Source organism: Photinus pyralis, unplaced genomic scaffold (assembly GCF_008802855.1).
Source record: "Photinus pyralis isolate 1611_PpyrPB1 unplaced genomic scaffold, Ppyr1.3 Ppyr1.4_LG6, whole genome shotgun sequence".
Lineage (NCBI taxonomy): Eukaryota > Metazoa > Arthropoda > Insecta > Coleoptera > Lampyridae > Photinus > Photinus pyralis.
This window is the reverse complement of record NW_022170663.1, coordinates 46,343,385-46,368,693: the sequence shown is the minus strand read 5'-3', so window position 1 is coordinate 46,368,693 and position 25,309 is coordinate 46,343,385. Positions and strand designations below refer to the sequence as shown.

The 25,309-nt window shown below is 36.0% G+C and overlaps 1 protein-coding gene across 4 annotated transcripts in view; it reads right to left on the bottom strand.

Annotated features, from left to right (window-relative positions):
- LOC116174859 overlaps positions 1 to 25,309 on the bottom strand; it is a 119,552-nt gene that overhangs the window by 29,941 nt on the left and 64,302 nt on the right. The window contains exons 1-4 of one of the 4 annotated variants that reach the window (XM_031492884.1): positions 23,108 to 23,237; positions 22,746 to 23,055; positions 5,450 to 5,640; positions 3,784 to 3,850 (exon numbers count right to left, since the gene is read on the bottom strand). In XM_031492884.1, coding sequence (XP_031348744.1) covers positions 3,799 to 3,850; positions 5,450 to 5,640; positions 22,746 to 22,994 — 492 coding nt within the window. In that variant the 5' untranslated portion in view covers positions 22,995 to 23,055; positions 23,108 to 23,237 and the 3' untranslated portion in view covers positions 3,784 to 3,798. Of the gene's footprint in view, positions 1 to 3,783; positions 3,851 to 3,971; positions 3,991 to 5,449; positions 5,641 to 22,745; positions 23,056 to 23,107; positions 23,238 to 25,309 lie in introns of those variants that run through there. The other 3 variants (XM_031492886.1, XM_031492885.1, XR_004146183.1) reach the window with 3 other exon arrangements.

The window sequence follows — 25,309 nt, the reverse complement described above, 5'->3', positions numbered from 1 at the left end:
GGCAATTTTGCATCGTATAGAGTTCCAGAAGTTTTCCGCAATGGATTTCTGTCAAAACTTAAAATCACAAGATTTGTCAAGGCTTAAAAGGTTGCAGGATGCCACGGTGTGAATGCGCCAAGAAAGCTTCCTTCCAGTCATTATAGAGTGGATTTCTTGTACAAAAAGTAAAGAGGATCAATTCTTAAGGTTTAGAGAGTATATAAAAATTAAGAGATAGGCTTTAATTTTAAAAGCAAATGAATCTTTTGGAAATGAATTTCGAACCGTCTTTGTGGCACCAAAATATTTATTGAACACGAGAGACGACTAAACTATTTGGAACTTCATTCCCCCAATAATGAGATCGCTACCAGAACCAAAACAAGAAATAGACGTGCAAAATGAAATCATAATTTGTCCGTCCGTCCGTCTGTACCACTACTAGTCCTCCAGTTTAAGCTTTTTCGTTGTGGTTTCTTTCTTATACGGTGTAGTAGTACAGCCCAGAGATAAGAATGATAAAAGTTTCTTGGATTGCTGCCCGAGTTATTACTGATTCTCTGTGGCGAAAATGCACTTTCGTCGATCACGAGTGACACGTTTTTAACTTGTTTTATTCTGGACTGGGATCATTAATGTAAGAAAAATGGTTTAACCAATAGCGATGGAGGCACTCGGGATTATATTACGATATTCCTTTTTCTTGAGGAGCAAGGGAAAGAGAAAAAATATTCCTAATGAGGCAACGACTTCGAAATCCCCTTAGAAGTCGTCTTGCTATGATAAATTAGGTACGTTTATTCAATTCTCTTTTAAAAAAGTAGTAATTACAATTTTCAAATTCGGTTAGCAAATGGAGTGTCCTTTGTTCTGATGAAGCCATGCGGTGACGTGGGTATAATACCGTTTATACGTTAAATAATAATCATGCAAAATCATCTCATTTTCATGCGGCTTCTTGTTATTATTCAAATGGCGTTTTGGTTCGCGTAGTGACTACACCAGTCCGTGATATCATCAATATCATAATTCCTTGCGTAAGATAGTAGCTCTGCCGCATAATAAAACGCCGAAGACTCTCTCTCCGATGTTAAATCTCCTCTTCGAGAGGAGAAAAAAGAAGGCAGTCTAAACTTTTATGGCTCCCACTGTGGGGATTAGGTTATTAACTCGTGTACGTGATATTAAAAATTACCGTGGCCGCGAGCTTTTGTGGTGACCAGTAACGTTTCTATTCCATTATTTTGATTGAAATTAATACAATAAAGTTTCCGATAGACGGTAATAGAATGTAATTATACCAGGAGGAGAGAGACGAGCAACAAAGAACAGGATGCTATAAAGATTGTGTACGTGGACCCTTAAAAAGGATACGTCTTTATCATTTTAATTAGTACGTAATTTGTCATTAAATTGCTTCTGCATTTTTCGTGGTAAAAAAATAAGACATTCCTTTTTAGAAATACGTAAGAATTTGGTCATCTTTCACACGAAAACACAAACTGCTGGGTTAAATGAAAGAACACGGGGTGGATAAAGTTGTCGTACCCACGGTCTCAGATCTCAAAATTCCGTTAAAGCGTAGGCATTTCAATAATATGTCCCAAATCATATAGAATAACAATAAATACAATTTTCTCCAACCACCTGAATAAGACGCTTTTTTGTCACACATTTAGGTACTAGTTACCTACTAAGTGCTAAAAGAAAATTTACTGGAAAATCACGAAAAAGGGCGTGCGAGCGTATAACGCATTCATTACGGAACTCTGAAATTCTTAAGAACTATTGGAGGAAATACTTACTAGAAGTAATTTTGAAGAGTCCTAGAGAAAAACGATAAATGAACCCTGGACAGTAAACCCTCCGGACTTTAACAATAACCGAACAATTTGATACCTATGCTCTTCAGGAAAATTAAGAAAAATAACCTAAACCTTAAAATAGTGTCCAAAAGACTGCTGGACGTCACGCTCCTTTTGAATACCTTAAGAATTTTTGTATGGGTTTGCCGAGGGGTTGTGACGTGGTGAAAAATTTCTACATAAGAATACCCAGTTCAAAGAATACCCGAGATTTCCTAAAGACTACCCAAGAATGTCCAAAGACTTCCGAAAGATTTTCGTATAGAATTCTTTGATTCCCAAAGAAGAAGGAAGTGTATACTGGAAGAATTTGGAAATTTTAACATTCATTAGCACTTAAGAAAACCTAATCAATTTTTTTTAGACAATTTTGAATTCTAGACTCATCTCTAAAACCAGAGTGACATTAAAATTCAAAAAAGTTCTAGCGGGGGTGTTGGCGAAACATTTGGGAGTTTTAAAATTCCATAATATCTCCACAAAAACGTCGCAAATCATTCAGGTGAGTGTATCCGCGAAGCGTGTGGTCGCAATTTTGACATTCTTCATTATTTAAACAAAACCTAAACGGAATTCAAACACTAAACCGCCGAAATTTCAAGTGATTTCAGATGATTTCCCCGATATTTCAGTGGAATTGCATGTGACAACAAACCAATATAATCGGGATAGATTTCGTAACAATTACATGAGGGTCCTACGGGTGGGAAACTTGACTCGCCTCTATAAAAACTGTACACCAGATTTCAACTCACTCCAAAAGATTTCATCTGATCATACAATTTTGAGTCGTGTCAGTGGGACTTTTAAGTGATTCGAAATAATTCGAATGAGATTTCAGGTTATATCAGTGAAATTTCAATACGGCTCTCAAGAATTTCAAATGATTTCAATGGAATTTTAAGTGACTCAATTGATTTTTAAAAACTTCACTGTGAATTTAACTGATTTCAATGAGATTTCAGTTGAATTTGCAAGTAATTTCAAAACAATTACAAGTAGAGAATACGGCTGTGTCTATTAAAAAGGCGTATACCAATTTCAAAGTGGTTTCAACGAAAGCGACCTTAGAGGATTTCAATATGGTTGCATAACGGAATTCCCTAAGAATTACTCTTGGAGAGGATATCCTTTAAAAAAGATGATTGTTTGTTTAATAGTAAAACCTTCTAATATTAAAGAATAAAATATAAACGCAAAACTATAATAAAATAATAGTTAATTATATAAGACGATAATATAAATCATTGTAAAGCTTCTCCCAAATCCGAATTTAATTAAGACGTCAAAAATGGCAAGCTTAGGTTCTGCTGTCGCTCTCGTTTCCGAATCATTTTCATATGTTCTGAACGATATTTTATATCGTGCTCCGCGTCCCGTTTGAAATAAGAATAACAGAGACAGACCGAGTCGTTTGAATTCACAATCCTCTGTTTCACTTTATCTAACTTCTCGGTTAAAGCAACCACTTTATGTACCCTCACGGTTCTAGCGACGGAGTAGCGGTTACCAAATTTTAATTTTAAAGGTAATTTTAAGCACAATATACAAATATTTAAAATTTTTTGGAGACAATTTGCGAACTGCGCTGAAATAATGCTATGGAAAGCAATTTCTATTCGCAATTATGCATCATATTTAAAAGTCAATAGCGCAACAGAAAATTTGGGGTAACTTTCAGAATAGTTTCTGATTTACTAAAGTTATGACGTCTATATAGACGGCACCCTTAGAAGTTCGGGAGTAAATCCAAATATTTAAAAAAATTGTAGACGTGTTATCAAAAACGAGTTTTGCATTCGTAATCGGGCGCTTTGTACGGATAGTCTAATATTTATATAAAAATTATTTATTGCGACACTATAAGAGTGGGAAATTAATGTTACTGGAAGTAATGATAGGTAAGGATTTTTTGAATAAAAAAGGTATTAGAACCGTAAGCATTTTATTTTTAAACTTGTAAAAACCTATGTAACAGTTTTTTGATCCTTGGATTTTGGGCCCTGAAATGGAAAAGAACAATTAGTTTAAAAACAGCAACAAACTTAACAAACTTACAAGCTTTGGTCCCTGCAGCTTCAGTTATTAGCGTTCAACATTATTCGTCAGATTTCAGAATCATCAGCCTTCGCCATTTTGTCAACTGAAAAAATTTTTACTCTACCATGTAACCAGATTTCCGTATGCAGGGAAATTTACAGTTTAGTAAAAATGCATGATTTAAAAATAGATACGAAAATATGTGTTTTACGCATTGCAAGGAAACTAATGATTTCATTTATTCATAACCCAAGTTGGCATTTTATTTAAATGTGAGGAAGAGAAAAGGGAATTAGCAATATAAAGTAATAAGAGCGGTTAGAAATGCAATTTTATTTCAGATGTAAATAAAAAAGAAAATAAATAAAATAATAAAGAATATCAAAAGTATTCCCTTTGTGGGATAATTAGTTAAATATGCAATATTGCAAATTAAAGCGAGGTCCTAGGTCACTGGACGTTTTGTTGTATTTAAATAAGTTTCCTTTTGTTTTAAATTTTTAAATTTGCTTTAATTTCATTTATTGTTCATTTAGACTTTTTCATTCTGATATCGTTATCTATCCTCCGTTACTTATCGGCCGTATATTTAATATTTTAGATTTCATTTTTTTTAATTAATCTGTACAGAGTATACTACATGAACCGGCAGTCAAGAAGGCGAGAGATAACGCATCCCCACTATTAATTAATTTAATTAATTAATATTATTCTATTAATTGCATCTGCGCATAGCCCGCTTCCGTCTTCTTATGTCTCGGTACCTGTACTTACTTCTGTTGCATTAAATGAAAGGGTTAGTGTTTTACTAAACAAATTATATTTTGTTGCTCGCTAGATTACTAGGTATAAGTTAAAAACTGTATGGCAACACAAAGCTATGTGTTAAAATAAGTTGGTAGCGGCATGCTTGCGCAAGTCGGTATGTACAAACCAGTACAGAAACCTTAAATTTTGGGAAACCAAGCCGTTTTAAATCACACGTGACACGAGGAACCGGAACAGGAATTCCACACACAATTACCATCACAGCAACTTTTGAAGGAATTACATTTCCCTAACAACACCAAATCACAAAACTACATATGCATCCAATTAATTAGAGATAAAAAACAAAGGTTAATTACACCGAGGGTTGTTCACAATTCGATCCAATCTCGGCTCATACTAACACCGATAATCGTCTTCACCGACCTCTTCTCGATCTTGCCGCACGATTATCGAACTATGCTGTTGAAATAATAAATACATGCATTAATTGGCTGGAACTATTTTATAATTAAAGGAATGCATCAGCCGGCCACACTCTCATTAAGATCGTGTAAGAAGTTTATTCGACATGCTTCATATCGTTAAATATAGTTAAAATTCCACCGACTGATATAAATTGTATCACACTTACAAATCTAATTAGACGGATTAACTTAAAATTTCTTCGATGAAGAATGTCTACCTCCACAGATTTCTCACTTCTCCGTTAAAAACTTGTTTTTGAGTACAATACTTACCTTACCTCAAATTTTCGATCAAAGATAGAAAATTATAATTAAATTTAAACTCACCCATTAATCGAAGTTTGCGTCATAAACCACCCCAAAAAAGCTTTCGCCAGTGAGTGCCAAATTTGGGTAAGTATCCAATCCGACTTGTCCTCGGCCTTTTGCAAGAAACTAAGCGTATCGCTATCGGGATGCATTTGTACGAAGGATTCGGCGATATCCTGTGGAAGCTGGCGAAGATCGCATTGGTACCACTGCAAGCAAAAAAAAATCGACGTAAAAGCTTTCTTTCTTTTGCACGTATGAATAATAATGAATCGTGCACCGATGGCGCGAATTCTTATGCACATACTTGCAGCTAATATAAATATTCATAAGCCTTTTGCATTTTATTTTTTGACGAACACCTGAAGTAATTACTTTAAACTGACAGGTATAGGAAAAAAAGACGATAAACATTAATTACAATTATAAATGAAACCTACTTTTTCATTCTGTACGTAACTCGGTAATCAAAGTCAGATTTTTCATGTACCAAACAATAGCGAAGGATAAATCAGCGTTACTTTTTAATTAATCTTCGGGTGATGAGGCAAGTTTACTAATTACATTTTTTGTTCGATGCCGGACCAAACTATACCTACGTTGGCGCAAAAACGTAATGATCAACGTTTATTCCTGAAAAATTGTAAACCGATCAAAACAATTTTGGTGCCTTCGCGGACGCGGAACACGCGACGCCCATTATTTTAAGAGAGAAAATCCTCTAATGGTCTATTAATCCGTTCGTAAAATCATTTGCACGCAACGTCTCGTATAATTGAATACGTTGCATTTCCGCTAGTTTCAGCTTATTAGCAATTTTTTAAGAATAGGAAAATTTCTAGTGTTTTAGTGTTAGTGCCCCGATTTAAGTGCTTGATACAATGTTTAACCAATCCCATAATAACAATTTCATAGAATGATCAACCTCTGTAACAAAATTTCGCCAAATAGGACGCTGGTCCATCTTTCTTATTGTTATCTTCAGAAACGAAGATAGATATCTCATATACAGGGTGCCAAAAAAATCGGGTCTTAAAGTTACCTTTAACAAAGTTTAAAAAATTTCTTTTTTTAAATTATTTCTCCAGATCCAGAAGGAGCGCACGTCTTTTTTGATAAGATATTTGAGTATGCTAATTTTGTTTAATTTGTAACCCAAGATGACGCACTCCCTAAAAGGGAGCGAGACAAAATTTTGATGTCGACCAAATTTATCAAATAGTGATCTTTTAACTTGAAGATGCAGACTATTAAATTAGTTCGCAAGTACCTACTTAATAGCTTGTAGTAAAAAAGTGCAAGTCCAAGAAAACATCTGGGGGCCATCGCGGAGCGTGTTATACTAACGTGGCGATTTTTCAGTTTTTCCTTCTACAGTGTTGGTCCGATTATTTTTAAATTGGTCTCGTCGGAAAGCTCTTGTATATACGCACAACACCGGCGGAATTTTGTTTTTTTAGGTGAGAAATCAACCACCTTTTGTAACACGCGCGTCTCCTAGGGATAGTCGACTTTGGGCATCCAAAAGTGTATTAGAGCTTGAATCGCGGTCTCTCTTTATCGTGCGGCCAATAGAACCTCGAGCTATGAGAAGTGCGCCAGTAATTTACTATTTTGTGGCGGGTTTTTAGCGAAATCCACCAAAATACGAATTGCGGGCGAACGGGGCGTCGGAAGAGGGTACCAACCTAGGTACCAACAAAGGGAATGTCTAGGAAAATCTTGTCGGCAGCAACCATACTTCCATTGTCGGTGTCCACTTACGACGTTCCATTCACCCGCATTGCGCGTTTGAAGTTTTTCGATAAAAACCCGCCACAAAATAGTACTCAATTTTTGGGTACTTCTCATAGCTCGAGTTTCTATTGGCGACACGAGAAAGAGATCCCGCGATTTGAGATCTAAGAAACTTTTGGGCGCCCAAAGTCGGCTACCCCTCGAATCGCGCCGTGCAAAGGATGGTTTATTTCGCCCCTAAGAAAAAAAATAAGTTCATAACCTTCCTTTCGCCCAGCTTGAAATCGAAGACGCCCTATCCACATGCAAAAATTCCGCTGCACCAAAATAATGCAAAACTCATTCAAGATTGCGATGCATGTATTTTTTGTGCATGTTTGTTGAGTATATTTGAGGTTAGACTGAGAATGGGAAAAAAATTCAAGTAAAATTTTGACTGGAAACTGTGGGGTTCCCCAAGATTATGCTATAAGACCATTGTGATTGTCTATTGAGTATTACTTTTAATGAAGGGCATGAGCGCTAATGATTCCATCGATGGAAAATTGAAATTTCTACAATAACTGCTACAGCCTCAGAGTGGCGTAACAAATTCTCATAAACGCTACTTTCGCCCTCTTCTTCTTGCACTTGATGACTTAACAAAGAGACCAAAAAAACCCTAACGCGATATGTCAGTGCTTAGCACTAAAGTAGAGAAGACAAAACAATCAAATCGATATAAGGTTAGTAAAGCGGCAGCTTTTCTTTTTTGGGTTGTAAGCGAGCATTTACAAGCACGCGGAGAATGGTCGCAGCCGCCTCGATTTCGGTGAGTAAAACACCATAAAAATACCGTCAGGGGTTCACTTGCTTTTTGTCCGCCGCTGACACACTGTCAGTTCCGGTTTAATTTATTCGGCCCGTATTTAATTTCGCTTTTTTCTGCCGACGCGCTGCAAATTTTTAATTAAATTGGTGCAACTTTGAGGACGATCAAGGTAATTAGCGGTCGGGCCGCGACAGTTCCGAGATGATGGAGTTGGGAGGTTTTTTGTTATAAAAGTATGCACCAAGAGAGGGTACATTGTCTATTCGATTCCGACTGGATTCCAACTGTTTTAATTACCGAAGGTGATTAGTGCATTCTTTTTGTCGGACGATGGGGCCTTCGTCACATTCTTCAGCCGTTTGATACGCTACCGTAAGCGCCGACTGCAACCGCTACAGTGCAATTATCTTCATATATAATCAACATAAATAATGAGAATTTAATTAAATTTATATTTAACGCTTGTATTAAAAGCGAACATGTAATTCTTCCTAGTTTCCTGGCAACACCTGCATTTAGCACTTTTTCCACCCGATCGTTTTGTTAATTACGTCCCACAACTTCGAGCACATGTTTATATTTTAAGCGTCGTTTCAAATTGACCTTAATTATTATGGTGTGAAATATTCTCAATAAGACACCATCTCCTAGAGATAACCGAGGGCTAACAAATTATCACCCACAAATTAAATAATTTAGATTGCCCTCGTAGGCTGTAAAACTCATGGAAAGGCACCGGTAACTCGAGCGGAGGTTTCCACGGGAGCGACATCCGTGTCAATGTCAAAAGCTCTCCAGGGAGATCATCTCTTCTAATAAGGTGACCCGGTGCGTAAAGCTTGTAGAAAGAGACACACCGCATCCAGAGGTGCTGTACATCGTGGAATAGACCCAACTACTGGCCCTTCCCAAGGGCCCAGCACTGCCGGGAGATCGACAACGGTGAAAATCCGAAAAACCTGCTTCCTTTGTTGAAAGGATATAACCCAAGTTTTCGTGGATGCTGAAAATTAAAAAAACCCGTTCCCATCCGCAACAATGTTTCCAAAGATGAGAAGCTACAGATGAAAGATACAATTTTAAAGCAAGTCAGACTTCGAGGAGATGACTGGGGGAAAGAGGTTGAGGCTCGTCTCAGGCTTTGACATGGTATCATTGGATTGCTATCTCCATAAGTTCTGGCACAGCAACTTCTATCAGCGACTGAGTGGATCTAAAAGGCCAGTTGGACGTCCAGAGTCGGTGCAATGGAATGGAATAGAATCAATTTATTCATACTTAACAAAATACCGGGATTAGTGCCATCTACTGATTGACCTCATAAAGCAGATTCAAAGAGATAAAGTTTCTGACGTGAGAACAACTAAATACCACCTTAAGGAACATTACGGTGAAAAGGTTCTGAGGAAAATGAAATTGTACAAACTTTAACAGCCAAATTCAGCTATACGGGCTGGAAACTGTTGAAAAAAAAATACCAACTTCAAAATTGTAGGCACAATATTATCGCATGAGCACTTTTATGCCGAGATACATCCAGGCAGCGCGTATGGGCATGGCGATCTGAAAAGTTTTGGTCTGACCTCTGGTCAAATTTGACGAGCAACCGCTGATGAGCATATTGATGAGCCATCTTTTTCTGAAGACAGTACCTATGTTATAAAGTGTCTAGTCAAATACATAAGAAGAAGTCACTACCACTCACCCCTAACGTAGAAATGTTTCATGATATTCCAATGACACACACACGAAGTAAGAATGCCATGAAAAAAATTAATTAATTAACTACCGCAATTTCTTCAGTTCATTTATTAAATCAGGGTGGTAAGCAGAAATTTTGGAAAAAATTACTAATGAAGCAATATGCATGCCGTAAGACATAGAAGATTGACTTATAAATATTGTACTTACTAGTAAACAACGACCGGTCGACCCCTACTCAAACTCAATTACCTACAGTGAGTGAGTTTTTTTTTCTTTCCATTTCCGTCTAAGTTATCAAAACCTTACTTCTATCATTAACAATTATTTAATAATAAATCAGTATTTGCCTTATTAATATTTTATACCGCGCCGGTACTTACAAACGTTATACGGCGAAGGGCTCGGTTTATTGAAGAAAGAGGGGGCGTTTACACTTACCGTACACTCAACGCAATTTACCACAAAAAATTGAGCAGCGCGTACGGTTTTTTTTTGTACGCTTTATTTGTACATGTAATTAATCGCGCGAGTTTTTCACGCGGAGAAAATTGGGGTTTAAATTCCCACTCAATTTCCCATCTCTTTAAACACGACATTGCTTATAGGAGAATGCATTATGCGTAGACCATAATGAGGTCTCATATTTATAGTGGATGTAAGTAAATAGAGGTTCGTGAGGATAATTGCCCCTATTATTATATAGGAAATATTGACAGTAACGTTATATTGTCACATCGATACTAATCCTTAAATTAGGGGGCTGGTTTACCGGTGGGTAACCTAAAAAGCTTACTTCAGATTCATCTTGAGAGGAATAATGAATTGATGGGATGAACGTAAAGAAAGTTGTGAAAGAACGAAGGGGTAGAGGTCTTTGAAGGGTATTCGAAAACCCAAAATCACGCTTAAAGATAAAGTAAGCAAAGCTTGAAGAATGCAACATAAAAATAACTTAAGAAAAGTATTAGATTTTGCGGTTTGTAGAAATAAGTCGGTTTTTGAAAATTTGTACTTAGGAGTTACTCGGAAGGCCAAATCGATGTAAAATATTTTCAAAATCATGGCACTTCCGGAAATACCGGAAGTAGCTAGTAACTTCGTTATTTTAAATGGCAAACCCTTTTTTGTGTTGCATTTTTAGATTCTAAGTGAAATTTTAGTTCTTTTGATGACCACATATCGATATCTACAACTTATGGTTTTTAAGTGATTTTGACTTTTAATTAAAAAATGGCGGATGAAAATTGATTACTCACGTTAGCACAACCAAATTTTGTTGGAAAAATCGGGCACAATACTACTGAACATCACCGAACAACATACCAAAGTTTCAGAAACGTTGCATTTTTTGCCAGGTACGAGGCCAGGTATCACCCCGATTTTAACCTATCTAGACTATCGGCGTAGTAAGTAAATCTTTGTAATATGTCATAGGGGAAAAATTATTCTAGAGACTTTCTCTTTGCTTTTTTTTTGGACTTAAAGACATTGGAATAACTTTATGTGAAAATGTCATTAAAAATTTCGACCATCGTATAGACGCTTGTAAATCCAGTCCTGCTGAGCAGTTGAGCGATATTATTATTCGAGTTGCTTGACGAGACAAACGTTAGATTTTTCTCGCATTTATATGCCCCCTTTCTTGTTTTCATGTTGTGCTCTATATGATTGCAGATTACTGGCAGAGAGCGCCCTTCTGAGCTCGGAGAGGTTGCGACCCGTTAGTCCAAAGGTAATATTTGAAGTTCGTCGTACTCCGTGATGTTAACGTTTGTTCATAAAGGCTGTCGATACAATCGAATTGTAATTAATATTTTGTTTGTTTGTGCTAATTATTTAAACGCAAACTGCTCAATGGCAAAAAGCTTCTTTATGCCTTTACTTATTTTCCTTTGTACAAATAAACAATCCAATACAGGGTGTTTTTTTGGGAGCTTTAGTTAAAAGTTTCTGGGAAAGTAAAATAGGTAGGTTTTTGAAAATTTGTACTTAGGAGTTACTCTGAAAGCCGAATCGATGTAAAATATTTTCAAAATGGCCGCACTTCCGGAAACACCGGCAGTAGATACAAACTTCGTTATTTTAAATGGCAACCCCTATTTTTTATTGCATTTTTGGATTCTACGTGAAATTTCACTTCTTTTGATACCCAGATGTCGATATCTACCATTTATGGTTTTTAAGTTATTTTGACTTTAAGAAAAAAAATGGCGGATGCAGATGGTACTTTGATAATTGATTACTTGAAAACGGTTGTAGTCATGGCAACCTATTTTTATCAGTGCATAGAGAATGAATAGGGCTTTCTTTTAGTGCACTTAAAAAAAAGTTAAGTTGCGTACGACCGCCCCTATGGATATCCAAATTTATGAAACTTCAAAGACTAAAAACTCAGGTTTTTTAAATGGAATGACCATGTTCTTACTATTCCATGAGATAGAGAATCGAAATGGGCATATTTTGACAATACATGTTCCTATAATAGCTATCTTTAAACAGTTTCTGACTTATTCCCATTTTATTGAATTGACACTATTTTTTTCGGATTTTCTTTTTAGTAGTCGGCCATGATTCTATAACAATTGAATTTTAAACAAATCTAGTGACACTAATCCATCACCCACTGTTATAGGTTAACATAAGTTTTCCAAAAATCGAAAAATGACTCGCAGTGGTTTCACCTATTTTGGAATTTAATTGTTATTTATGGTGAAATGGGCAGAATCGCGGCGTGTGCTTTCCGTACATTCATTCGAAAACTAGAACGAAATTGTATGAATTTTTGAAATTTTGTACCCCTAATGCACTACAAACCGTTGAAGCACAAGTTATACAAAGCTCTACAAGAAATGAGAAATTAAGAAAATGAATTGAATTGCAAATGCAAGATTAACAAAATAAATTCAATGCAAAATATAAAAAACTTTGTTGAAACATTTTTGGTATGGAATTTTTGCTAGAACAGATATCGCATTACCTCTCTTAATTTCCAGACTTATACGTTGTTTAAGAAATTCAGTTGAACGACTCTGTTTAGATTTTTCAAAAATTTTCTGTCCTATATCCTTAATAAATGAGTTATTTATGAATGAATTATTTAGACTAGAACTAGAATCAATGGTATTAAAGAATCCATTCCTTGATTTGTTTAAAATTCGATTGTTATAAAATCATGGCCAACTACTAAAAAGAAACTGCGAAAAAAAATGGCATCAATTCCGAGATCAATTCAATGAAATGGGAATAAATCAGAAACTGTTAAAGATAGGTATAGGAACATGTAATATCAAAATATGCCAATTTCGATTCTCTATCTCATGCAATATTAAGAACATGGTCATTCCATTAAAAAAAACTGAGTTTATAGACTTTGAAGTTTCTTAAATTTGGATCTCCATAGGTGCGGTTGTACGCAACTTAACTTTGTTTTAAGTACAGTAAAAGAAAGCCCTATTCATTCTCTATGCACTGATAAAAATGGGTTGCCATGACTATAACCTTTTTCAAGTAATCAATTATCAAGGTACCATCTGCATCCGCCATTTTTTTTTCTTAAAGTCAAAATAACTTAAAAACCATAAATGGCAGATATGACATATGGGTATCAAAAGAACTGAAATTTCACGTAGAATCCAAAAATGCAATAAAAAATAGGGGTTGCCATTTAAAATAACGATGTTACTATCTACTTCCGGTGTTTCCGGAAGTGCGGCCATTTTGAAAATATTTTACATCGATTCGGCCTTCAGAGTAACACCTAAGTACAAATTTTCAAAATCCTACCTATTTTACTTTCCCAGAAACTTTTAACTAAAGCTTCCAAAAAAACACCCTGTATATGACCTTTCAGGAAGTACTGATAAATTCATGGAAAGTGCGCTAAAGTTACTCGTATTAAGGCGAAAAGTTTGGACTGCCACAACAAAAAAAGCAATGGGGGAAAAATATTTTGGAAGCAACGCTTGTATTATTATCAACACAATTGGGTATACGTTGAAAGGATATTTGATTGATCTTAATGAATACACCTCATATGGGAGAATCCTATCTTGTGCACTTGACACAAGTTGAACTCGACAATGATCCTTAGCAAACTTTTCAGTCTCGACAGATTACTACTGGAAAGGGAATAAACGCCCGTTTGGTAATGAACGTTCCATATTTGTCTCCGATTTTAATATAAAATAATAAGACTTTCAAATTCAAATTTACAAAGCACTTAGGGAAAAAAAGGATAAAAACTGCGTTTACACAATACCCATCCCTAACGTAGACGGCGACATTCCTCCATTCTTATAAGATCTACCACGAGGTTGGGGTGACTAAAAGGGAAGGTAGGTAACCGTAGGTTAGCGTACCTTTGGGACTGCTCGTAAAACACATCCCGTGACAAACTGCCCGATCTAAGCGCGCGCAGGACCTCGTCGTCCTTGTTACTTTTAGCAAATGTTTTTCTTTACATAAAAAACGATTTTTCTCCGTTTTTTTTCCATTCCGCGCCGGTTAAAAATAGAAACCGCCTCGCAATTTTCATATTTATTATCGAACAAAAAGATTCTTAGATTGAATCCTTTTGAATGATTCGCGAAATAAAGAAGATCCTGTGCGTAGATTTGTATATGCATGGATTACCCGGAAAACGTCATTAGGACGCTCGCTCCCTAAAATACTTCAAAAGAAAATAATACTAACAGGAACCCCATTTGTGAATAAGCGGAGTTCCTCGATTTCTTTTCAAAGCCCGAGATTCTTAATTTGAAAATGCATGCCGCTTCTAGTTTTTAAGGAATATTTAATTTCTAAAGGAAAAAGGGGGCGCCTAACTGAGTTTTTCCACAATAGAATTTAGTTTGTGTGTGTTTTTAGCAAGTTTAACCCTCCTTTGTGTTATACATAATTTCAAATTTTCCTTAATCAATTTATATTGCACGAACTTTGAATACCTTATACGTAGGGATTTTATTTTCATTTGGCAAATGAATTAAAAATTATACTCCTTTTTGAATAAAATTACAAAGCACAATATGCTCTGTTACATGAAAAATTGCTTTTAATATTAACAAAGACTACACTTAATAATTGTTGCAGGGCAACACTCTAGCCCGCTACTCAAACTCACTTTATCGTTTCTAGAACGATGCTGCTCCCATGAATAAATACTTCGCTTTAACAATGTCGATTTTTTTGGAAATGTGCAGAAAATATTAAAAATATTTTTTTGTAACAAAATGATCACAACATTTCATCGCAATGGGGAAGAGGGGAGTGGAGGTTGATCAAGTACTGAATGGAACTTATTTTGAGAAAGGGTTTTCGAGGTGAAACTTTATAGTCGAGTCAATGAAGCCTCAAAATCGACGAAACTTCTTAATAATGTGTTATATTGTTTAAATAATCATAACTGAATTTACGGGAAAAATTTCTGCGATATTAATTGTAACGATTTTCGAAATTTTTCCCGTTGAATCCCGTTTCGGAATCTTCCCACGTTTGTCAATGAATTATTTGTTCAAAAGTGTGTCTGACTTTGGTTTTGAATTACACGCTGGAAATAGGTCGTGTTAAGTTACTTCTGCAACTCTGTAAATTAAGCACAGCTTGATAAGAATAAGCTGACATCGCAGAATCCGAAAAGAACAAACTAAATATCTTGAAAACTGTAGTAGTGAAGGCCGCGTACGGTTGCTTAAAAAACATGTTGATGAATTTGAATTTGAAGGGTTGAAAGTGAACCTTTGAAACTCGATTATTCAAAAAAACAATAATATTTGGCACGCACTCCTCAGAACGTTCCCTAAAAATTATGTAATATAAAAAACGTCTGGTGGGGGAGGGAGTGTATATAATTTTCAAGCAGATTTGAAGGGTTGATAGTGATCCTTTTGAACAGAATCAAGCAAAAAAACAAGAATATTTGACAAGCAGCGGAAGTTACACTCCAAAACCCATGACTATACTAAATAAAATTGAGTATTCTAAAAAATTATGCATTATAAAAACCGAGGGGTTAGTCACGACTTATTTTATTGGAGAAAGATTTCCTTCACTGCCTAAAAATTGCCGCCATTTCCCTTAACTTCCCCAACATTTCTGGCATTGCCTCAAATTTTCCCAACATCATTAGTCATCTCAATGGTAGAAATAATATACAGGGTGTTTCCTGATGTCTTAAGTAACTGTTTGGTCTCGTGTAATTTTTGTCGTGTCTGTGCCAGTTATCGAAAAAAAATCAATTTTCCGTAGTTAGTTACCTAAATGAAAGTATACTTTTTAAAATGGTCCAGTAGGCCCTGGGGAGTGCCTGTTGGGAGCGATGGGGTACTAACTTAGGAGATTTCCGGTGTCATTAGAACCACAAGAGAGCGAAACGAAATGCAGTAAGGATACTGACGGAAAGCAGCAACCTCACAAGAAAGCAGATAAGGGAATTGCTAGTACCACCACCAGGAGGGCATCCATATAAACAGGAGGAACAAAGACCAAATCCTGCAGGTGGCCAAGAATCTACGTGCCTCGGAATAGAAAGTAGACCGGTCCTGCTTCACATGGAACACCACGATAGACCAAACGGTGGGGGCCTCGAGGATTCTCATAGAGAGATGGAAAGAGTAGAGCAGAAACAAACACTAAATCAAGAAAGAAAGCAGACGAGTACTGGAGGTGGTATGGTTATCACACATAAGCACAAGCAGCCAAGGGAGGAGGAGGCGAAGACAGAAAGGGAAGCAGGGGCCAGGGAGAGGACAACAATAAAGAATGGAGAAACACATACTCCAGTGACGGAGCTGAGGCCGTACCCTTTCGGGTCGGTAAACACACAGTTAGCCCCTCCCCCACAACCTCCCCAATCCACCACATTGTTTGGCATATGTCGCGACCCAGCGCAATGGCAACAAAAGTGGTGGCGATGCACCCCTTTTAGTTCCTACCAGGGACACATCCCTACGACAGTTGGACTAGGAAGCTAAAAATTAGTGAAATTCAGTCTGCGAAAATGAAATGTAAACAACAATTTTTAAACGCTGGGTTAAACAATTTTATTAATATTTATTATCTAGGAAATACAAAATATGATTGTACTACCTATCTCTGGATACGACTTTTATTCTCTGGAAAAATCGCCCTCATATTCTGTCGAATTTGGTTTATTTCGTGCCATTCTGCTTCTCTAGCATCATTGAAAATTTAGAAAGAGAAACAAACTCGGAAACAAACCAACACAAAAAACATCATTTTATTTATTGTGAACTTGCGGTGTCCTTAAAAGTAAAATGGCACACATAGCGAAAAGCAAACGCGGTAGCTTTATTTTTGTTATTACTATGCAATAACTTGTCAGGTGTTAAAGAGTAGGTATTTTATTTAAAAATTCACAGAAAAGTCGCAGGTTAAACGACGTATGGAAATAGTAATGGTGTGGTCGCTGCAGGACTCGCACATCTTTCCAGGTAAGTGATGGATGTCTCCCTCGGGACACAGTTTCCATCATGCTAAACCAATCAGCCAAATGCAAATTCGTATATCGAAATATGCAACAGATCCTATAACTTATACTAACCAGAAACTAGACATTTCCATTTGTGATCTCCTTTTATTTTCCTTGATTGTAAATAAAATTTTCCCAGTTGCGTGGCAGCATAAACAAATTTCGTATAATAATTTACATACGTCGTAAAATTCAAAGACTTTTAAGATACAAAATGTGTCTTCCCGTAAATCGGATAAAGAAGACTTCAACCCCTCGTGAGAACGGAACAGTTGATGCCTGGGGATGCAAATGACACGAAATGCACCGGGAAAACGAAACCGCGGTTGTAAGTGCACTTTAAATATTAAAAACCCATAGAGCGGCGACACGAAAATGATATATACGAAATTGAAATTTATTTATAATAATTGCCCCCATCGCAAACGTCTTTAGCAAAAGGCGGATGCGCGGTACGTCAGTGATTGAATATCTGAAATATTAGACGGCAAATTAATATAAATTATGATCGGTAACCGGTTAACGTATACCGCATTCTTCCTTACGCGTCCCATCCATACAGTGCGTTTATGACTCGATGGTCTAACAAGATTACCGCAATTAATCGCGCCGCCTCCCAGTTATTTCAGAAAAGCTTCGGAATGCAAAAGGAAAACAAAAAAAAAACGCGTAAACCATCCAAATTATTACGTATACGTACTTACGATACGAGAATTTCGATCAGAGTGTCAGGAGCATGGGATTCGATTCCAATACTCGATACACATATTTCTACTTAAGGGTAGATCCGCGAAAGGGTATTTACAATATATCGGAATTTACGAATATCGAAATGCCTTTCGGCATTTTAAATCATTCTCTGATTACAAACTACCCCCAGAATCTTTTTTCTTGGGGGGAGTTTAAAATTCACTACCTACTCATTTACAATTAGTTTGCCAATTAAAATTCCGCACAATTATGCGTGGAATTTTTCATCATTCAAGTGACCGCTGACGAATTTGGGGTTTATACAGTTACGGAGAGCAATTCTTTTTAAACGACCAAGTTGTATGTACATTCATTTACAACATACTCCAACAACCCCTAATTTAGATTTGTTCGCTAAAGACAAACAACAAACCATGAAAATTATTAAAATAATTTAAACGGCGTATACCCAGAAATTTTATTGACGTTTTTAAGCGATGTTATGTCCACATTTAAAAGTAATTGCAGCATTTGATGAAGTATGTGTCCAAATTTTTGGCATCCATCACGCCGTTGCCCAAAATCGGTAATTATGCATCAATTTTGTTGAGAAAAAGACTATTTCTTGATGCTCAAGGTGCCCGTATTTTTGGGGAGCAAAATTTTAGACAAGGAGAAGCAAGGGGTAAACCGCTGGAGTAATTTGGTGTACACGGTTTGAGTAATACGAGTAAGTCAGAGTAATAGATAGTGGAGTAATATCGAGTAATAGTTGAGTAATACTGAGTAATAGTGGGTAATACTTTGTGGTAATACAACATTATGTATGAGTAATGGTGTACACGATTTAAACCAGCGGGTTACCCCTCGAGGAGAAACTTACATTTTCTCGCCCGCATTAGGACGTGAAAGAAGGCAATTGCAGGGACAAGGCGAGAAAATAAATACCCCTTATATAACCTAGAGGGCGGGGTTGTAATACCATTTGAAGAAGCTAATATTTCTAATTAATTGCAGTTTTAATATACTGCTTTAATAAATGCATTTACCTTATAACTCATTTCATTTGACGTGGCCAATCCAAACGTTGTTTTCAATATAAGTAACATATTCACTAGGTATATGTTTTTCAAGTACACTAAAATTGCTACAATTTTGGACCAGAACCAACTCTATAGATTCAATACTCACGAGATATGGCTTTCCAAATATACAAAAATTTTTCCAAAAAAGTGAATTTTAAGATTTGGTCAATTTTCGACCCCGATATCGAAGAAATACTCATTTTACGAGAAAAATCGTAGGAAAAAGGTTGTGGCAAATCAGCCCAAAACGAGGTCTTTAGGCTTAAAAATCCAAAAAAAGGAAAACTGTATTTTCCTTACATTTACTCTGTTAATTCTCACAATGATTTGAGGGTAGTTTGAAAGGAAAAACCTAGGGAAAAACTATGTACAGGGTGGTGCAAATTCGTGCTTCACCATTTGGATCTCCGTAATGATGAGGTACAGTGCAAATTAAATGGGGACAAATTTTTAAAACTGCAAATGTCAAATTTCGTTTTCATCTTCCCTAGATAAAACGGCCGAAAAGGGACGGTTATCGTTTTCACTGTTTTTCAAGCTAGATGTAGAAACTACAGGGTACTACTTTCTTATGGACGCCATATTAGATTTTTACGGAATGAGATAGTGGACAAAAAAAGAAAAACAATGGACCAAAGCCATGTTGATTCAGCAAATTCTAGCTACTCGTAGATGTCTTGTTGAGAAATGAATGTAAAACACTTGATTTTGAAATTCCGTAAAAATCCAAAATGGCGTCCATACGAAATCAGAAAGGAGTATCATGTAGCTTCCACATCTAGCGTGTTGTGGAAATTCTGATAACAAATTCAGATTCTGCGAAAAAAGTGTCGATAAAAAGTGCTAACGGGAACCATCGATTTTCGGCCGTTTAAGCTAGGGAAATGAAATCGAAATTTGAAATTTTTCGCCGATATCTTGCTTACAGCTGCATGTGGCACGTGGGGTTGTCACTTCAAGGAGAATTTTTCGAAAGAAAAAAAATTTCCCTTATGTGATGGTTTTGTCCGTCTGTCTGTTTCTTGCGAGGTTCCTTGTCTAACTCGAGAAAGAACAGAGACAGTGATGTCAAACCCTCGCCTATCGATTTCTATGAGTTCAAGGATCAGTGCTATTGAATATGAGCCGTATCAAAAGTCTGGTTTTTGAATACGAGCGGAGTGACAACAAAAATTCGTAGGCGATTTTTCTCATCTTATTTTATATTAAGGTAATTGACGAAGAGACTGCAATTTTAATACTTGCCCTAGGCGCCAGTTGGTTAATCTACGCCGCTGATTGTAGCGAATATTCCAGAAATCCCGAAAGACAGAAAGGCGCCATTAAAAATTAGTCCTTGGCGTTAAAGGGCGAAGGCGGATATGAGACAAACCTTCTGTAGAAATAACGTGTTTATTCTAGAACATTCTAGAACAATAATTGTCGGTTAATATATCGGGTATATCCTAATTATTTTAGAGAAAGTCGATTTAGGTTTTTTGTAGAGAAAAAAATTACGAATCCATGCATACTATAACTTTTAATTTTTTGAACTTTGAAACCAAAAAATTGGGTAACTAAAAACTGCCACTTTTCAGAAAATCAGTGGTGCCATTGCAATTTGAGATCAAACAAAGAGAACCAATAGCAAATGCAAGCGCTTTTGTTTAATTTTATAATTCCATGGCATTACCGATTATAAACGCGACAGTTTTTAATTTTTAATTGGTTACTGTTTTTGAATTTATAAAATAGGAAACAATAGTATGTACGGATTAGTAATTTTTTTTATCTACAAAAAACCTAAATAGACTCTATCTCTAAAATGATTATGGAAGCTCGTATGGAAGCCAATAATCGAAAATTAAAAAATTATTATTGAAATTCCTATGATGCGTTAGTCAAGTCACCACCCCGTATAAGCAAATTGTAGCCTATTTCATTCAGTTCCAATTTCGATGCGCTTGTGTTATGCTACAAATTGTACGTGATAAATAATAATGACTATTATAAAAATAATCCATTTTAAGACTATAAATTTATTGTTAATTTGTAATTAATAAATAAATAAAATCACGTAATTTAATTTACATTACATTATTTAAGGGATGATGCGAGGGATGATGTGTGCAAATCAAATACGTAAAATCAAAAAACGTTTATTGATTTTGGGGAGGGTTGGCAGTAAATTGGGACGTATATATTACATTGCATAATGGCAGCTGTTAAGGACAGTGTCCTCTTCAGTTGGGATGATGGGTAGGTACATTAAATAGCAATTGTAACATTTGATATAGCTACTGGATGTTCAAACAAACTTTACTGCGGAACAACAAACATCGAGATCTAAAACGTGGATTTCTAGGTACGATTTTCAAAGGACTTCAATAACAAATTTTGAAGATTTCAAGGAAGGTTCCGAACTCGGTTTCGAAAAAGTTCTCCACCAAGATTTTTTTTAAATACTTCCCGAGATACTTCCCGAGATACTTCCAGAAGCATTTCCGAAAAACCTTCTCATGTTTCCGATGTTCCAAAAAATATTTCTAGGAGGATTTCTAATAGAAGGCTCCTCAATTCTTTAAGAAGACTTCTAAGAAGGCTCCAAAACTTAAATCGCCCACTTCAAACAATTAGCCGATCAGCCAACATGTACTAAAGAAACTATCCAATAGGAAAAATTTATTATTACGCCATTTTGATATAAATTGTGGTAATGTTTAAACAATTCTTGAACTTTTGCAACACTTCCAACTAAAGACTGTTCCATGGACAGTGACGACTCCAGGGATGAAGATCTTATCACAGGCTTTCTAAGACGCCAATCTGTAAAAAGGGGAAACTTCATTATATACAGGGTAGGTATAACCTGCATACATGTAAATTCATTGGCTATTAGAGGGGCCTAAAAAAACCAAGGATCCAAAATGTTTTTTTACTTATGAGCTCCCTCCAAATTTCTTCGTTGACGTTCTTCCAGCAACCATGCCATACAGAAAAAAAAAGGCGCGCCTCTAAACGAGGGCTAATGAGGATAAATATACCTCTTCTCTGAAGAAGAATGCTTGAATCCGCTCTTCTACAATTTATTTGTTGGCAGAAATTTCTAATAATCAAAAAAGTGGTGGTCTCGTGATGATAATAAAATCAAAAGGGGAACTTATAAAGAGTTTAGATTAAATCTAAGCCCACTAGAAAGGAAGAGAGCACCCCTAGTCCCAATAGGTCAGCCACAGACCTTTCCATGTGTTCACAGGTACACCTAATAAAATTTAATTTTGGTTTAATATTTGCTACATGATTGTTAGTTTGGCAAAAAAGAATGAAACAATTAAATGGAGGGGTGTGGGTCAGATCTTCAGTCATATTCTTCACCCACTGATTTCATTTGTTTGTGTTACATCCAGACAATCACAGTAGGTATACCCGAAACTTTACTGTTGAAACCAAGTGGTTACAAACCAAGCTATTAGCAGTAGGGTACCAGAAGCATCTCACAAACCGCTTTAGGCACATTTTGATGACAAAAAGTCTATCAATTCTCGTCTTAGGTACCATTCCTCTATAACAAGGATTTCATTACACTGAGAAACAGTTCATACAAATCAAAGGTTACAGATTTCAGTTTATTTGGTTACCATGACACTATATACCGACACTTTTATTGGTTTAAAAACGAATCCGATTTGAATTCAACAAGTGTCCTCTTAATAAGAACACCATTAAAAAGTTACATGATGTTTGCAGTGTCGTACATAAGCCAACGAAGCCACTGCATCAATCCTAATTAGTACAAGCACATTCGTACACATCGAAACTTACCAAAGACTTATCGAACGCATCCAAGTAGTTGTCCGACATTTGCTTCTCGTACAGAGCCCTAGCCAACGAACCACGAGGTCGATAAGACTTCAGTATCCAAGACTGGGGAGCGTTGCCGAGCTCACTTTTACCACCCGATTGTGAAAGTCTATGAACACCGGCCACACAAACACTCTGGTTATTCATATTTGATAACAACGTGTATAACTGACCATTTAAATGCGAGTTTATCTCATTTAGAGCGCGCATTCATTTAAATTTTACAAGTTTTCGTGGATGTAAATAAAAGGAAGTTGAGGTTATGTTACTGCTGCAAAAGTAAATAAAGTAAATACTGAGGGATTCTCTACCAAATTACTTACAGAACAACTTGAAATGGCTGAATTTATGTAACAAAGCTTTAAAATAGGCTTGATTTGTACAAAAATTGAGTTTAAAGGTTTGTTATGACGTTTAATTGACAACAGTATAATATTACACGTAAGTCAGTGGCGTCACAAAGGGCATCTACAGGGATCTGTAATTGTTCTAGTTCACAGATTCAAAACTAAACGGCGGGGATTTTCTACGTTTGAATACATTCGTTTGTATTGGAAACTGGTCTGTCAATTTTATAACGTAGAAAAGATGCCCTAAAAATCGAATGTAACTTCGTATTTCAAATTATGCTGAAAAATAGGAGAAATACGTTAGTTTTCTTTGTCTTTTGACCAAGGGGTTGCTTTAAAGGAAATGTTTTCTGTATAAAAAAGCTTCCATTATTGTGAACATTTCGACAAAACTTCACGATATACACTTTGGGGAATTTATTTGAAACCCTGCTTTAAAATAGACAGTTTTCTTTTACTTTTGTACCAAATATTAGTTTTACTGGTCGACTATTTGGAGGCCACGTGTTATATTAGGTTCCACCAAATCTGAACATTTTGAAATTCTTCTCTGAGTTTTCTTATCGCCGAAATCTACTTAGGAAATTTGATTTAATCCATCTTCCCAGAACTGAAAATATTCTGGGGAAACCTAGGAAATCTTAAAATCAAAGTTAAATAATGATTTCTCGAAACCGTGCTACAAATCTTAAAAAAAACGTTCAGCAAACTCTTCCGAAGTTCTCCTAGAGATCATATTAAAAATCTTTTTCACTTTTTTCAAGGTGGGACTAATGAATTTCTATATCTGTTTGAGTATGCCCTTTTTTAAAAAATGTTAACAATATTCCTATCCCAGGATGGGGAATTTTGGAAAATTTGAACACGAATCTTGTAGATAAGGTGATTCTAAGAAAATTAAAACAAGATGCTTACATTATTAAAAAAATAAAATGTCTTTTGCTCATTTTGAAGCTTTGATAAGACTTTAGTCTACTTTGCACACAGCCATCGTTTAATCTGTCGTGTGTTTGGTCAGCCAGTTTAGTTCAGTAGAGTAAAATCACGTTTCTGTGACGCGAAGAGGAGATAAGTTTAAAAAAAGTGTTTTGTAAGTGTGTCTATTCTGCCAGTATTTTTCATTAATTTGATTTGTGTTTTTAGAATAAATTTTGTCTATGATAATTCATGTAAATCATGTGTTTATTCGAACCCTTTAACGATCCAGATAGATCTCTCTCTCTCTCTCTCTCTCTCTCTCTCTCTCTCTCTCTCGCTTAATTAGCCACAATTTTTGCCTCCGCAATTTTTGTCTTCAGAATTTTACGCAATTTGTTAAACTCTTCCGAATTACTTCAAGAAATTAAGCTGAAGGTACTATTTGTTAAGCTAAGAGAAATAATACTATTTTTGCAGTTAGCAAAACAACTTCCCCACTTATTAATATCTTGATCACTTTAAATAAGTTCGAATGATATCGACTTTTTTCACGATCCCCTAAATGCAATAATAAATCAAATTAGATCGTAAGTCCTAATGTTTGTTCAGAGCCCCGGTGCCATGTAATTGGAATTTTTATTCTGTATGGTGTCTGGTTAAACAAATAAATAAATTATGATTAATTTTGTTGATCCGTATCCAAAGCATCCAATTTAAGGAATTTGATCGTGGCTAGGGAATGCAATACCGGAATCCCGAAATACCGGGATCCCGCAGCATTTTTGTGGGATTAATCCCGCACATAAATGGAACGGGATCCCGCGGGATTTGCGGGACTGAGAAATTTATCGACTAAAGGGACGACTCTCTTTACTTTGTTAATGAAATGCATAACGGAGAAGTTATTTTTTAAATAATTGTTAAACTTTTTTCGTTAAAAATGTACTATGATTTTTGAAGCACTTTAGAAGTTCACCTTTTTGTGCTTTACAGGTGAGGTATTTTTGAGTTCTAAGTTAGACCGAAGGTACTTTTTTGTTAAATATTGTGATAATTAGCGACTTATTTTAATACAGAAGTTAACCGGACAGAATTGCTTATTTACCAATTTATTTAAAGTTTTGCGGGATCCCGCAAATACCGGGATCCTGCGGGATTAACATCTAACAATCCCTCAAATACCGGGATTGAGATAGCTGCGGGATTGCATTCCCTAATCGTGGCCATTATTACCGAGCTCTAGAGAGTCCGTCCGTC